The sequence below is a fragment of the Sarcophilus harrisii genome, chromosome 4 (genome assembly GCF_902635505.1).
Source record: "Sarcophilus harrisii chromosome 4, mSarHar1.11, whole genome shotgun sequence".
In the NCBI taxonomy this organism is placed as follows: Eukaryota; Metazoa; Chordata; class Mammalia; order Dasyuromorphia; family Dasyuridae; genus Sarcophilus; species Sarcophilus harrisii.
In genome coordinates, this window is record NC_045429.1 from 177,749,423 (window position 1) to 177,766,965 (window position 17,543).

A 17,543-nucleotide genomic window follows, 5' to 3' on the forward strand; every position below is an offset into this window, starting at 1 on the left:
ACTTTCTCTTGCTTCAAGCTTCTATTCTAGTGACAAGGTAAAGGAATAGGGGTCAGAAATGGTATATATGTGGTTGAATCATTTTTTAGTTATGTCTGACTCTTCATGATGACTTTTGAAGTTTTCTCATCAAAGATATTGTAATGATTTGCTATTTACTTCAACTCATTTTATAGATGAGGTAACTAAGGGAAATGGGTTTAGATTAAGTGACTTCCCTAGAATTACATAGCTAGTAAGTTTCTGAGGCTAGATTTGAACTTAGGAAGATGTCTTCCCATTTCCAGGCCTGGGACTTTATCCACTGAGTAACCCTAGTTGCCAAAAAGTATTTATACAAGTAAGTAAATACTAAATATATGAAAAGAATTTTATTCACACAGTTTAGATCTTCATCACAGAATGTTAAGAGGGGGAACAAAGACAAATACAAGATATATGGAGAGAAGACAAACATTACCTGGAAGATGATTAGATATGGTATTTTACAGAGAGGGAAGAGTGAAGGTTATGAATCTTTATAACTAAAAGGAATTTAAAGTTGTCAATAAAAATAGAGATATTTGGAGGGGACATGAGTCCCACTTGGTGGTCATATATGCAGTGCACTTTACTTACTATTAGGTATACAAAAGCAAAAATGGAATGCAGGCCCTTCAGGAATTTATATTCTGCTGAGGTTGGAGTGGAATTCCGTATGTCTTGCTCATCCCTCTCTGCCTATTCTTTATCTTTTCTTCTAAGCTGATTTCTTTTCCCTTTCAATTATCCATATTTTTTTGTGTGTATTCTTTCTTGATCATTCTATCCTCTCTTTCATCTCCCTTTCTCTTGCATTTATGTAGTCTATATATACAATACAATTACATAGTTATATTTTCTTATATGTGTAATTCCCAGGTGAGTTATGTTGATGGTTTTATAAGAATTTAAGCTTTTTCAAATTATGGAACCATTCTTATGCTCCTTCTTTTCCTCCCTTCCCTGTATTCTTACCCTCAATCACATACATCCCTCCCCCCATCTTGGCACAGTTCCAACAGTATATTTAAAATTATACAATATCTAAAGAAGGAATTAGAAGAGGTTTGGCCCAAAGCACAGTTGTCCAAAGATGACCCAAGATAGGAGATTTAAAAGACCCTTACTTAACAAGAGATTATTTATTTAAGGCAGAAGGCAGGAGTGGAAGCTGACAGGATTTGTCTGATAGCTGGTTGTGAATGAAGGCTAGTGATAGGGCCCAGGAGATGGGGGCCAAACTGTCCCAATGATCAAGTTGGTTGCTAGTGTGAAGACAAAGAATTTAATGTAGAAGAGAGCTCAAATGTTTTAAGGAAAAAAACGACATTTAATTAGAATAAAGACTGGGAAAAGAACATAAAGAAAACTGTGGCAATCATTTAGTCTTTTTTTTGGGGGTGGGGGAGTTTCCAGATTTATTTTTTTACTCAAGATACATTTTTAGGTTTAATCTGCATTATTAAGATTCTCTCCATCACTTTCTTTTCTTTTTTTTTTTTAATAGCTTTTTATTTAGAAGTTATATGCATGGGTAATTTTATAGCACTGACAATTGCCAAACCTTTTGTTCCAGTTTTTGCCCTCCTTCCCCCCATCCCCTCCCCAAGATGGCAGGTTGACTAATACATGTTAAATATGTTAAAGTATAAATTACATACAAAATAAGTATACATGTCCAAACAGTTATTTTGCTGTACAAAAAGAATCGGACTCTGAAGTAGTGTACAATTAATTAGCCTGTGAAAGAAATCAGAAATGCAGGTGGGCAAAAATAAAGGGATTAGGAATTCTTTGTAATGGTTCTTAGTCATCTCCCAGAGTTCTTTCGTTGGGTGTAGCTGGTTCAATTCATTCCTACTCCATTGGAACTGATTTAGTTCATCTCATTGCTGAAGGTGGCCAGGTCCATCAGAATTGATCATCATATAGTACTGTTGTTGAAGTATATAATGATCTCCTGCTCCTGCTCATTTCACTCAGCATCAGTTTTTGTAAATCTTTCCAGGCCTTTCTGAAATCATCCTATTGGTCATTTCTTACCAAACAATAATATTCCATAATACTCATATACCACAATTTATTCAGCCATTCTCCAATTGATGGGCATCCATTCAGTTTCCAGTTTCTGACCACTACAAAGAGGGCTGCCACAAGCATTCTTGAACGTACAGGACCCTTTCCCTTCTTTTAAATTTCTTTGGGATATAAGCCGGTAATAACACTGCTGGATCAAAGGGTATGCACAGTTTGATAACTTTTTAAGCATAGTGCCAAATTGTTCTCCAGAATGGCTGAATGTATTCACAATTCCACCAACAATCTTTTAGTGTCCCTGTTTTCCCATATCTCCTCCAACATTCTGCATTATTTTTCCCTGTCATTTTAGCCAATCTGACAGGTGTATAGTGGTATCTCAGAGTTGTCTTAATTTACATTTCTCTAATAATGACTTGGAGCATCTTTTCATATGACTAGAAATAGTTTCAATTTCTTCAGCTGAGAGGCAATCATTTACTCTTGAAGTGATTGTTACCTAGAGTGTAGTGGTAGTAGTCTGAGAAATATAGGAAATATATTAGAAAGACAAAATTAATGGGACTAAGTAATTTAAATGGTAGTTTTAGGAGTAATAGCATAATCAAGGATGGATTTAAGGTTCAACTGGGAGAATGTGGGTAGTAATAGAAAATGAGGGTAGAAGCAGGATTATTAGAACATTAATATAGAGGAGTTTAGATGTAATGCTAGTTTTGAAAGAGACATTTTATTTTATGTTAGACATGTTGCATTTAAAGTGACAGTAGATGCAGTCTAGAGATGTTTACGATAAAGACAAAGAGACAGAGAATATGAATATCTCTTAAGCATTTACTACAAACCAGATACTGTGATGTGTACTGGGCATTCAAAAACAAGGAAGCAAAATGATTTTTGCCTTCAAAGACCTTATTTTCTAAAGAGAATAACAATAAATAAAGGGGAATTGGAGTAGACAGAACCAAGATGGCAGAGAGTAGACAGGTCTTTGTCTTAACTCTTCCTAGCTTTCTTCAGATCAACACCAGAATAAGCCTCTAAACTGGTTTTGGAGTGACAGAACACACAAATATTTGGAGTGCAGCAAATTTGCAGCAGAAGTTTGGAAGAATTTCAGAAAAGATTTGCTCTGGTTCAGAAGCCAGTGGATTACCCAACTACTTGTAAGTCATCCAAATCAACTACAAAAGGCAAATGAGTCCCTGAATCCCAGAATAAATTGGTACTTGGCCATGCCACTGGCCCTAGGGCAGTGTGAACCCTTTTCACTAAGCTTGCTAAACTCCCCTTTGTGCAAAGAGCAGACTTAAAAATGAGCAAAAGCAAAAAGAACTCTGAGTATAGATAGCTTTTATTGAAACCGAGAACAGACTTCAAATTCTGAGGATAGTAAAGGCAAATCATCTCTAGATAAAGCCTCTAAGGCTTCTATCTCACAAATTCGTCATTGTCTCACAAGGCTCTTTTGGAAGAATTCAAAAGGGACTTAAAAGAGAGAAGGAAAATGGGGAAAGGAAATGAGACATTTGCGAGAGATTTTGGAAAAGGAGACATAGAAATTATCTAAAGTAAACGTAAAAAAGAGTAAAGTGCAAAAAGCATATAGTTTCTTACAAAATAGATTTGACAAAATGGTAAAAGCATATAACTTCTTACAAAATAGATTCAATGAAATGGAAAAAGAAACCAACTCATTGAAAAACAGAATTTGTGAAATGGGGAAAAATCCAATGAACAAAATAACTTATTTAAAAGTTCAATTGGCCAAATGCAAAAGGAGATAAGCTAACTGAAGAAAATAATTCACTAAAAATGAACAAAAAGAAGTGAATGACTCAATGAGACATCGAGAATAAGTCAAACAGAATTTTAAAAAAAAATGGAAGAAAATGTAAAATATCACATTGGAAAAACTGACCTGGAAAATAGATGTAGGAAAGACAGTCTAAGAATTATTGGACTTCCTGAAAACCATGATGGAAAAAAGACCCTAGACATCGTCTTTCCAGGAAATCAAGGAAAACTGCCCTGATGTCCTAGAATCAGAAGGTAAAATGGGCATTAAATGGATTCACCAGTCACCTCCTGGAAAAGACAGCAAAATAAAAACTCCAAAGAATATTGTAACTAAATTCCAGAATTATCAGATCAAGGAAAAAATATTGCAGTCAGAAACAATTCAGATATTTAGAATCTACAATCAGGATTACTCAGGACCTAGCAACTTCCACTTTTGAAGAATTAAGTGGCCTGGAATATAATATTCTGAAGAGCAAAGGAACTTGGATTACATCTAAGAATCAAATATCCAGCAAAATTAAGCATTATCTTTTAGGGAAAAAGATGTGAAAACAAGTACATTTCATTTATTTCAGATGAAAAGACCAGAGCTGAACAGAAAATTTGATCTTCAAGATCAAGGGAACCATAAAAAAGTAAAAAGAAAAGAAAAAAAAAACTTTCTTTTAAAGAAACTTTCTTTTAGAAAGTTCACATCCCTATTTGAGAAGATAATATGTTTAACTCTGGACAACTGTGTCTCTGATATGGGTATACTTAGAGAGTGCAGGTATAATTTGATTTTATTGTGGTGATATAAAAAATAAATTAGAGGAGGAAAGGACATTGTCTGGAAAAGAGGAAAGGGGAGGTAAAATGTGATAAATTACATCTCATGAAGTGGCAAAAAATTATTGCAATTGAGGGAAAGAAGGTAGGGAGATGAACATTATGTGAATCTTACTCATAGAATTTGAGATTCAAATTCTCAAAGAGGCTATTAGATGTATTTAGCTCACAGAGAAACTTGTCTCAACCTATAGGGAAGGAAGAGAGGAAAGGGGAAAGGAAATGGAGAGGCTAATAAAAAAGAGAGCAGAAGTAGAAGGAGAATAATATAAGAAAGGGGAGAGCTGTTTGAGGGAGGTGATGGTCAGAATCAAAATACTGAGGAGGAGTGAAAGGGAATAGGAAAATGAAAAGTATAACTTGGGGAAAATAAGATGATGGTAAAAAACAGAGGTAGTATTTTTAATTGTGAATGGGATGAATTCTCCCATAAAACAGAATCTGAAAGCAGACTGGATTAAAAGCTAGAATCCTACAATATGTTGTTTATAAGAAACACATTTAAAGCAGAGTATACATTCAGAGTAAAAGTAAAAGGCTGGAGACTTTTTTTATGTTTCATCTGATCTTAGGTCAAGCAAAAGCAAAAATGGATCTAGTTAAAAGAGATAAGGAAGAAAACTGCATTTTGTTAAAGGGTACCATACATAATGAAATAACATTAATATTAAACATATACGCACTAAGTAGTAATAGCTTTCAAATTCCTAGAGGAGAAGTTAAGAGAATTGTAAGAAGAATGATTCAGCAAAACAATACCAATGCAGGATTTCTGCCTTGCTCTCTCAGAATTAGATAAATCAAACCACAAAATTAATAAGAAAGAAATTAAGGAAGTAAACAGAATTTTCGAAAATTTAGGTATGCTATATCTTTGGAGAAAATTGAATGGAGACAGAAAGGAATATACATTTTTCTTGGTGATGCATGGAACCTAAAAAAAAATTGACTGCATATTAGGGCATAAAAACCTCAAAATCAAATGCTGAAAGGCAGAAAAAGTAAATTCATCTTTTTCAGATTATGGTGCAATAAAAATTACATATATTAAAAGGCCAGAGAAAAATAGACCAAAAATTGGAAACTAAATAATCTAATCCAAAAAAATAAGTGGGTGAAACAACAAAATATAGACACAATATAACAAAATTAATGATATGCAGCCAAAGCAGTTTTTAGGGAAAGTTTTATATCTCTTGATACTTGCTTGCATAAAATAGAGATGGAAAAGATCAGTGAATTTAGCATGCAACTAAAAAAGTAGAAAAAGAACAAATTAAACCCCCCCCCAATTAAATGCTAAATTTGAAATTCTGAAAAAAGGGAGATTAATAAAATTGAAAGAAAGAAAACTATTGAAATAATAAAACAAAGCTAAGATTGACTTTATGAAAAAAATTCAACGAAATAGATAAACCTTTAGTTAATTTGATTAGAAAAAAAGAAAATTAAATTGTTAGTATCAAAAATGAAAAGGATCAACTTTTTGCCAATGAAGAGGAAATTAGAGCAACAATTAGGAATTATTTTGCCCAACTTTATGCCAATAAATCTGATAATCTAAGAAATGGATGAATACTTGGAAATATATAGAAAGCCCAGATTAAGAGAAGGGATAAATTACCGAAACAATCCCATTTTAGAAAAAGAAATCAAACAAGATAATTATCAACTCCCTAAGGGGAAAAAAAAATCTCCAGGGCCATAGGGATTTACATGTGAATTCTACCAAACATTTAAAGAACAATTCCAGTTCTATGCAAACTATTTGAAAAAATAGGGAATAAAGGAGTCCTACCAAATTCTTTTTATGACACAGATATGGTACTAATACCTAAACCAGCTAGGGTCAAATCAGAGAAAGAAAATTATGGACTAATTTCCCTAATGAATGTTGATTCCAAAGTCTTAAATAAAATGTAGCAAAGAGATTACAGTAAGTTATCCCTAGTACAATATACCATGACCAAGTAGGATTTATACCTGGAATGCAGGGCTAGTTCAATATTAGGAGAATTATTAACATAATTGACTATATCAATAACCAAACTGATAAAAATCATATAATCATTTCAATAGATGCAGAAAAGGCATTTGACAAAACCCAACACCCATTCCTATTAAAAACACTGGAGTATAGGAATAAAGGGAATTTTCCTTAAAATGATCAGTAGTATCTATTTAAAACCATCACCAAGCATCATATGTAATAGTGACAAACTAGAACCATTTCCAATAAGATCAGGGGTGAAACAAGGTTGCCCACTATTACCACTACTATTCACTATTGTATTAAAAATGTTAGCTTTAGTAATTAGAGAAGAAAAAGAAATTAAGGAAATTAGAGTAGGTAATGAGGAAACCCAAATTATCACTCTTTGCAGGTGATCTAATGATGTACTTAAGAGAGTCCTAGAAAATCAACTAAAAAACTACTAAAAACAATTAACAACTTTAGTAAAATTCCAGGATACGAAATAAATCCATATAAATCATCAACATTTTTATGTTACCAACAAAGTCCAGCAGCAAGAGATACAAAGAGAAATTCCATTTAAAATAACTGTATATAATATGAAATATTTGGGAGTCTACAATTGCAAAACACTTTCCATGCAAATAGATCTAATCAATTGGAAAATATCAAGTTCTCATGGGTAGGCCGAGCTAATATATCAAAAATTAGAATACTACCTAAATCACTCCTCTTATTTAGTGCCTTGACAATCAAATTCTCAAGAAATTATTTTACAGAGTTTGAAAAAATGATGAAATTCATCTGGAAGAATAAAAGGTCAAGAATTTCAAGGAAATTAATGAAACAAAATTCAAATGAAGATGGCATCACTGAACCAGACCTAAAACTATATTATAAAGCAGTGGTCATCAAAACCATTTGGTACTGTCTAAGAAATAGAATAGTGGATCATTGGAATAGGTTAGATTCACAGGACAAAATAGTCAATGACTATAGTAATCTAATGTCTGATAAACCCAAAGAACCCAGCTTCTGAGATAAAAACTCACTATTTGATAAAAACTATTGAGAAAAATAGAAATTAGTATGGCAGAAGCTAGCATTGACCCACACCTAATACCTTATGCCAAGATAAGATCAAAATGGATTCATGATTTAGACATAAGGAATGATCTTATAAGCAAATTAGAAGAACAACGGATAGTCTACCTCTCAGATCTGTGGAGAAGGAAGGAATTTGTGGCCAAAGAAGAACTAGAGAATGTTATGGAATGCAAAATGGCTATTGTTTATTATATTAAATTAAAAAGTTTTTGTACAAACAAAACCAACACAGACAAATTTAAAAAGGAAACAATGCACTGGGGAAAATAGTTTACATCCAAGAGTTCTGATAAAGGCCTTATTCTCCAGTTAATAAATTGTCAGGATACGAAGAAACAATTTTCAGAAGAAATTGAAACCATTTTTAGTCATAAGAAAAAGTGCTCTAAATCACTATTGATCAGAGACATGGAAATTAAGACAACTCTGAGATACCACTCTCATCTCTCAGATTGGCTAAAATGACAGGAAAAGATAATGTGATAAAGGCTGGAGATGATGTGAGGAAAACTAGGACACTACTACATTGTTGGTGGAGTTGTGAACTGATTCAACCATTCTGGAGAGCAATTTAGAACTATACCCAAAGAATATCAACCTATATACCCTTTGATCTCACAGTGTATCTATTAGGCCTGTATCCCAAAGAAATTATAAAGGAGGGAAAGGAAGCCACATGTGCAAAAATGTTTGTGTCAGCCCTTTTTTTTAGCAGCCAAAAAACTGGGTGGATGTCCATCAATTGGAGTATAGCTGAATAAGTTCTGGTATACGAATGTTTGAAATATTAGTGTTCTATAAGAAATGACCAGCAGGATGATTTCAGAGAGGCCTGGAGAAACTTACATGAACTGATGCTGAGTGAAGTGAACAGAAAGAGAAGATCATTATGCATGACAATAGCAAGAGTATACCATGATTGATTCTGATGGATGTGGCTCTTCTCAAGAGAGAGGTAATTCAGGCCAGTTCCAATGGTCTTATGATGGAAAGAGCTATCAGCGCCCAGAGAGAGGAGTGTGACAATTGAGTATAGATCACAACATAATATTTTTACTCTTTTTATTGTTTTCATTTTGTTTTCTTTTTCATTTTCCCTTTTTGATCAGATTTTTCTTGTGCAGCATGATAATTGTGGAACTATGTATAGAAGACTGTGTTTAATATATTGGATTACTTGCCGAGTGGGGGAGGGGTGGGAGGAAGGAAAGGGAAAAATTAGAACAAGATTTTACAAGGATGAAAATTATCTATGTATATATTTTGAAAATAAAAAACTTTAATTAAAAAAAAGAGGGGAATTGAAGAATAAGGTGGTGAAAGACAAGGTAGCATAGTAAAGATATGGCCATTATGTGATGTATACTCTTATTTCTGGGCAGGAAAAGATCACCTATCAGAAGTAAGGGATTTGGACTAGAACTTAATAGAGGTGACTAGTGATGATGATTATAGTGATAAATGATAGAGCACTTTTTAAAGTTTTCAAAGTAATATATATATATCAGTTTTTTGTATCCTTACAGCAATCTTTAAGATAAATGTTATAGTTATTTTTATTTTGCGAATGAGGAAACAAAAACTAAAATAAGTTAAATGATTTACACATTATTATACAGTTACATTTTTTAAAAAATTATATGGGACCTCTTAAGAGAAAGAGTAAAAAATACAGGATTACAATGTTAAAGATTAGTATTGAACAATGGAACTATACAGAAGTTAGAACAATTGTAAGAAATAATAAGAGTACAGAAAGAATATTCATCAAAATAGAGCCATAACAGTAGAATATTGTGAAATCCAGGGCAGTCTTTGCAGTACAAGTAGGGTAATCAAATTTGAAAGCTTCAGAAATGTTATTTTTTAATAGCTGTGACTTAAAAATGGTAATTGGAAGTGATGATTAGAATTTTTTTTTTTGTATATAAGTCCCATAGAGATTGTTATATTTTGTTGTTTCTATATCCTCAGTGCCAAGCATGAAATTTAGCACATAGAAGCCATTTAATAACTTTGTTGCATTCTTGATTGACAAACAAAACATTTTAAATTTAAATTAATGGAGCATCTTATGAATTACATTTAATTACCTTTTGATATATCAGTTATAAATATTCTTTTGAATATTTGATTTTTTCTTTAATTCCCATTATACTATTAAAATTGCAGATTGGGGAATCAATTGTATGAGGCTAACCACATATCTATAAGAAAGAACCTCTCTCTTTTAATGACAAAATAAAATTGCGTCTATAATCCCCAGTAGAATATTGCAATAACCATTGTAGCTACACAGGTGTAGGTACTTTGTGAAATTATTATTGTATTTTTCCATACTGAAATGTTTTTAGTCTAATTAATTGGTAGATATTAAAACAGAATGATTTCAATGCCCTTATTGTGTCTTCAGGATCTGACTGGCACAGATACTTGATGGGAGGAGGATATTTACATGTGCTAATTATCATATTTTTCCATTCTTTAATTTACATCAGGAGAAATCTTTTAGATGCTAGAAAAAAAAATTCTCAGTATATACTAAATGTGATTAAAACATGATATTCTGTTCCTTTCTAATTCAGGAAACAACATGTTCTTCTAAATTTTTTGTTCTTCATAACCTCCATTGAGATTTCTTGGCAAAGATACTAGAATGGTTTGCCATTTTCTTCTCCTTTTATAAATGAGGAAACTGACGAAAAAAGGTTTAGATTAAACAATGGGCCCAGAGTCATACAGCTGCCTGAGGCTAGTTTTGAACACATATCTTCCTGACTCCAGGTTTAGATTCTGTACCACCTCACTATCATCCTAAATTTCAGAATATTATATAAAGGATGACAACTTGTAAAGAGTTTGTAAAGAATAAAGAATATATTTCAGATGTAACATTTAATAATATTTAATCTTTGAGTATAACACATAAGTAGGAATATGGATTATTTTTTAAAATTTAATCTATAAGTTATTTAAAATATTTTTGCTTTTAAATATTGAGATAAATGAACACTTTGTATTAGATTCTACTAAAATTTTTTGAATATTGTGGTATTAGGCATTGCTAGATGAAAGTACAATATTTTGAGATTGTTTTCATCTTGACATTTGTATGTGCTAGAAAATACATAGCCCAGTAAAATAGAAAATAAGTCCAATATTGTCACGTTTTATATTTTATGTGATTTTTAAATGCCATTTTATGATAAAAGTAATTATGTGAAGCTTTAGGTTAAGTTATTTGAAAATAAAATGAGACATTTAGAATACAAATTCATCAGTTTTCAAAATTCTCTTTAAAATATGTAAAAATATTATTTTCATCAATTTTCAATTAAACATGATTATTCAGGCTTTAATACATTTTTATGACTTAGTTTTCTATTGTTTTTTTAGCTACTGATGCAGATGTGAAGAATGAAAGTCTTTCATCTGTGCAGCAAATTGGCATTAAAATGACTGTCAGGTATACTTTTTGAAACTATCTCATGTATTTCTTGATTTTATTTTCTCTGCCTGTAGTATGTTTAATAATATTACTTTGACAACTCACTATTTTGTATCATTAAATCAGAGTTCATCTTTGAGAAAATAATTTTTTTTAAGTATTGGCATATCATTAAATTATCTTTACAAACTATAACCGTTCATCATTATTCTAGAAGCCAATTGAGGCATGTTTAAATCTGTATCACTGTTAGTTCTTTCCAGAAATAACATTTTAAAATCAGCAAATAATAGCAGATTCTTACCTATTTTCTAAAAATATAATTATTTCTAATTAGCATTCTATGGTGATGAGCACAAAATAAATGCACAAATTAAAATTAATGAATTGGAATTAATTTAGTTGAGATTCATAATTTTAAAATTTTACTTCTACTACAGAAAGAATAAGTATAATGTGCTGACCTAATAATTAAAGAATCCTCGTTTTCCTGACCCTCTTTTATAAAACACTGATATAAATCTAGGATAATACTATTCTTGCCTCCAGAGGATCAACATAATTTGTTTGAAAGCATTTTAAAAGCATAAGTCTTACAAAATTTTCAGATTTTTAAAATTATTTCTTGCTTTATCATCTCTAAATCTTGTTCATGAAATTGGGTATTTGAAACAGATAATTTATTGTTCTTCTCCAAAATCTGATAGGTCTTTAATTCTAGCTTTCCAGTACATTATAAAATCTGTTAGATCAGGATAACACTTTCTTTGGAACTGCTACAGCCTTGAACTACCAACCCTTTTTTCTCTACTCTTAGACTTCTTGAGAGCAGCTCACACTTGCTGCCTCTATTTTCTTACTGTCCTTTTACTGTTTAATCCCTTGCCATTTGGCAGTCATTTCCACCACTATTCTAAAATTCTATTCTTAAAAATTGCCAATGACCTTGTAATCCAATAAATTATTCCCACCTTTTTTTTTTTTTTGGGGGGGGGACCTCTCTCTACTATTTGAACTATTCTCCTTGAAATACTTTGATCTCTTGGCCTTTTTGACTCCATCCTAGCTTGGTTCTTTTATCTGTAGCCATAGATCTTTCATTTTTACTTCTTTTCTTCCTTTTACCTTCTTTTACTATTCTTCAAGACTCTATTATTGATTCTCTCCCTTCATGGGTATTCAGTAGCAGTATAAACTAAATTTGTCTCAAATTTCTCTTCACCTCCTCCCTCACTACTTGCTATTCCTCCCAATTTCCCTATTGATACTATCACTCTATATCTTACCATGTTTCAACTTCACTGTTATTACTATCTCTTTTCAAGTTCAAAACATTGATAGCTCTTGTACTTGTTTTTTTAAACTGATTTCTATGCCTCCCATCCTTCCTTCCTCTAATCAACTCTATATATTACTGTGAGATTGCTCTTCCAAAAAGTATTGCTCATATTATTCTTTCCTGTTTAAAAATCTTTAATTGCTTCCCATATCTTGAGTATAAAATCCAGACGTCCCACTGGCATTTAGAGTCTTTCCAAATTATTTTAAATATATTTTTTAATTTATTTCATTATATATATTCCCAATTATATGTAAAAATTATTATTGTTGAAAAAAATTTAGGTATCCCACCTACCCCCTCCATGCAATTTTATATTAATTTTTATATTTTATATTAATTATATGTAAAATTCCACAAATATTTCTATTTTAATCATTTCAAAGAGAACACAGACAAAAAAATAAAACAAGATAAAGAAAAAACAAACATATTCCCCAATATATTTAACCATTCCCCCAATATATTTAACTCAGTATTCTATATATTTGAGAAATGAGGCCTTTATTAGAGAAACTTACTGTAAATTTTTTTTTTCAAAATTATGATTTCCAATCCTATTTCTAATCCTAATCCTCTATCCTATTTCCTGTTTATATGACTGTCTTTCTTCTTTCATCCTAAGCATCCTCAAAAGTGTTTTGCTTCTAACAACTATGTCCCACAATCTGTCCTCCCTTGTATCAGCATCTCCAAACCTTCTCTTATCCCCTTCGTTTCCTACTTTCCTATGGAATAAGATAGATTTCTATACCCAGTTGAGTGTATTTTGTTATCTATTTGAGGCAATTCCAATGAAAATAAGGTTCATACACTCCCATTGCCTTCCCCTTTTTCCTCTCTAGTTCTTTTGCACTTCTTCCTTTACTTTTTAAACTTTTTTCTAGTGAATTTCTCTTTTTTATCTCTTAATTTTATTTTTTAGGTAATAATTCTAGTATATTAAATTCAGACCCGTTCTCTCTATGTGCATTTCTTCAGTCTGCCTTAATGAGAAAATTCTTAGGAATTATACATACCATCTTCCCATGTAGGAACAGAAATAGTTTAACCTTATTGATTATGATTTCTCTTTCCTCTACTTTTGAATCTTTTATTTGAAAGTCAGATTTTTCTATTCAAATCCTTTCATTAGAAATTATTGAAAGTCTTCTGTTTCACTGAGTGCCCATCTTTTCCCCAGAATGATCATACTCAATTTTGGTGGGTGGATGGATTCTTGACTGTAATCCTAGCATCATTGCTCTCTAGAATAACATATTCTAAAAGCTTCTAAATCTTGTGCTATCTTCACTGTGCTCCATAATATTTAAATTATTTCTTCCTAGGCTTATTACATTATTTTCTCCTTGACCTAAGGTCTCTGGAATTTGACGATAGTATTCCTTGGAGTTTTCATTTGGTGATCTCTTGCAGGAAGTGAACGGTGTTTTGTTTTAATTTCTATTCTAACTTCTCTAGTTCCAGAATCTTGGGGCAGTTTTCCTTGAAAATTTCTTGAAAGGTAATGTTTAGGCTCTTTTTTTTTTTTTTATCATGGCTTTCAGGAAGTCCAATAATTCTTAAATCATTTCTCCTGAATCTATTTTCTAGATTGCTTGTTTTTCCAAAGAGATAGTTCATATTTTCTTCTACTTTTTTTGCATTCTTTTGATTTTTTTTATTTTTGATGTTACATGTAGTTATTAGCTTTCATTTGCCTAATATAAATTTTTAAAGAATTATTTTCTTCAGTGAACTTCTGTATCTCATTTTTCCATGGGGCTAATTCTTCATTTTAAAGAGTTCTTTTCTTCAGTCAAATTCTGTTTATCTTTTCCCAAGTGGCCAATTCTGCTTTGTAAGGATTTATCTTCAGTGAATTTTTGTATATATTTTTCCATTTGGCCAATTAAACATTTTAAAGCAATTTTCTCTTCATTGGATTCTTGTGCTTCTTTCCCCACCCCCCACCCCCACTATTTGACCTATTTTGTTTTATAAGGTATTGTTTTCTTCATTATTTTTTGTCTACTTTATGAAGCTATCTACCTTTTCATGATTTTCTCACATCATTGTCATTTTTGTTCAAATTTTTTCCTATACCTCTCTTATTTGATATTTTACTATTCTTTTTAGGATGTTCTAGAAATTCTTTATGAGCCTAAAACCAATTCATCTTTTTTTTTTCCTTTAGGCTTTGGATATAGCAGTTTTAACTTTATTGACTTCTTTTGTTTTAATCTTCTGTCATCATAGTAGCATTCTGTGCTCATAATTGTTTTCCATTGCATACTAATTTTAAGCCTTTATTTTTTTACTTTTAACTTTTTATTAAAATTGTTGGACTCAGCTCTCAAGGTAGAGAGGGCACAGTTCTAACTTCAGGGTTTTTGTACAGCTTCTTTCAAGTCTCAGAGACTGTAAACTTTCAGCTCTTTCACAGTGAAAGATTTAAAGAGAAGTATGTTTACTGTTTTCCTAGCCTGTGCCCTGATCCCTAAGTGACCACACACTCTTTATTGCCTTGCAACTATGTCCAGGTTCTCCACTTTTCAAACTTTAGTGTGCTAGTACTCCTTCTTACCCTGGCACTACAACCCAAGACTATGATCTCTATCCCTATACCGGCAATGTAACAGAATCCTGCACCTCATACCAGGTGCAAAGGAATCTATGTAATATCCTTCTGAGTAGTTTTCTGATCTATTTACTGTTTGTGGTCTGAGATTTCCAGAAACAGCTACTGCAGCTACTTATTCAATCACCCCAAAGGTAAGTTTCCAGTTTCCTAAGGTGTAGACTTACATCTGGTCTGAATTGTACTCGACTCTCAAGCAGACCTTTCCTGTCAACCTTCTAAATTGTCTTTGGCTGGAAAATTCTTTACCTTTTTGTTGGGTTCTGCCACTCTGCATTTGTTTCATGTTGTTATTGTTTTTTTTTTTAAACTTTTTAAATTTACTTTTCAACATTTTATAATTCTTTCATTTCCCCCCATCTTTATCTCTTCCCCTGACCTCCTCTCCAAACAGTAAGCAATCTGATATAGGTTATTTATGTACAGTCATATTAAACATGTTCTCCTGATTCTGTTCAGTTCACTCAGCATCAATTCATGTAAGACATTCCAAGGTTTTTCTGAAATCTAGCCACTCATTTTTTCTTAATGTACAGTAGTATTCCATTACATTCATATACTATACTTTGTTCAGCCATTCCTTAACTGATGTGTATACTCTCAAATTCCAGTTCTTTGCCATTATAAAAAAAAGACTGCCACAAACGTTTTTGCACATAGGTCCTTTTCCCTCATTTATGTCAACCTAGTAAAGACACTACTGGATCAAAAGATATGCACAGTTTTATATTCCTTTGGGTATAGTTCCAAATTGCTCTCCAATAGTAGTGTTCCAGCTTTCCCATATCTCCTCCCATGTTTATCAATATTTTTTCCTGTCATCTTAGACAATTTGCCAGGTATAAAGTGGTACTTCAAAGTTGCTTTAACTTCCATTTCTCAATTCAATAATGACTAAGAGCATTTTTCATATGACTAGAAATGGCTTAAATTTCTTTATTTGAAAATTGTATGTTCATATCCTTTGACCATTTATCAATTGGAGAATGATTTGTGTTCTTATGAACTTAGCTAAATTCTCCACATATTTTAGAAATGAAACCTTTATCAGAAACACTAGCTGTAAAAATTGTTTCCCAGCTTTTTGCTTCCCTTCTAATCTTGGATGCATTAGTTTTGCACAAAACCTTTTTTAATTTAATATAATCAAAGTTATCCATTTTTCATTTTATAATCTTCTCTAGTTCTTTGGCTATAATTCTTCCCTTCTCCAAAGATCTGACAGTCTATCCCTTGCTCTACTAATTTGTTTATGATATCACCAAACCCATTTTGACATTATCTTGGTAGAAGGTGTGAGATGTTGGTGAATGCCTATTTTCTGCCATTCTCTTTTCTAATGTTCCCATCAATTTTTAGTAAAGAGTGAGTTCTTATCCTAGAAGTTGGAGTCTTTGAATTTATCAAACAGAATACTTTAATAGTCATTGAGTAGTATATTTTGTGTACCCTAAACTATTTCACTAATCCATTATTCTATTTCTTAGCCACTACCAAATGGTTTTGATGATTTCTGCTTTTTAATATAGTTTTAGGTCTAGTGTGACAAGGTCAGAATAGATTTTCTCTGAGGACTCTTCCAGCTCTAAATCTCCTATTTTGTAATCCTTAATCCTTAAAATTAAAGCTAATTTTCCCTATCCTTCATTTCTCATATGCTGCCAACTACCAAATCCTTCACTACAGTATTCTAGTATTCAAGATCTCTTTATCATGGTCAGAGTCACCATTCTCTTTATTACTCACAATATGGATTTTTGCAGTAACCTCTTCACAATTCTTTCTTGTCTCTGTTCTTTTCCCTTTATAAGCCATTCTATATACCTATTGAGATAATCCTATAAATGGTTTAGTCTGGCTCCTACTTAGAAATATTCAGTGGCTCTCTTTTGCCCACAAAGTTCAAACCCATTTCTCTATAAATATTATCTCTCCACAAATTCTTTGTTATATTGAACATGGGAACCTTTTTAGGTTCTATTAGAATTCTGTGAGAATTAAGAACTTTGAATAAGAATTTTTAAAATTAGCTTCCATATATATTAATTCACATTAAATAGACTTTAGTCAATTGTTTTCTAATGGATTTCTCATTTTAAATGTTTGGTGAATTCATGTAGATATGGTAAATTCCTTAATCTACTGAAAGATGGTGCTGAAAATGATCTTACTTTGGTGTTGAAGCATTCTGAGAGATTTCTGAAGCAGCAGCAAACATCAATAAAATCTCCACTTCGTATCCTTTCTGAAATAAATTTCATAAAAAGAGCATTTCTTAAAACATAACATATCTACTGTAGTCAACTTTAATTTGCCCAAGTCAATGACATTTAATTTAGAATTTTGTATCTTTTTAAAAGTAATT

The 17,543-nt window shown here is 31.8% G+C and overlaps 1 protein-coding gene across 9 annotated transcripts in view; it reads left to right on the forward strand.

The window, feature by feature from the left end:
• TBC1D32 (TBC1 domain family member 32) overlaps positions 1-17,543 on the forward strand; it is a 175,792-nt gene that overhangs the window by 123,963 nt on the left and 34,286 nt on the right. For all 9 annotated transcript variants that reach the window (XM_031964344.1, XM_031964343.1, XM_031964345.1 and 6 more), the window contains 2 exons: positions 11,168-11,237; positions 17,299-17,414. In XM_031964344.1, the coding sequence (XP_031820204.1) occupies positions 11,168-11,237; positions 17,299-17,414 (186 nt within the window). The remainder of the gene's footprint in view (positions 1-11,167; positions 11,238-17,298; positions 17,415-17,543) is intronic.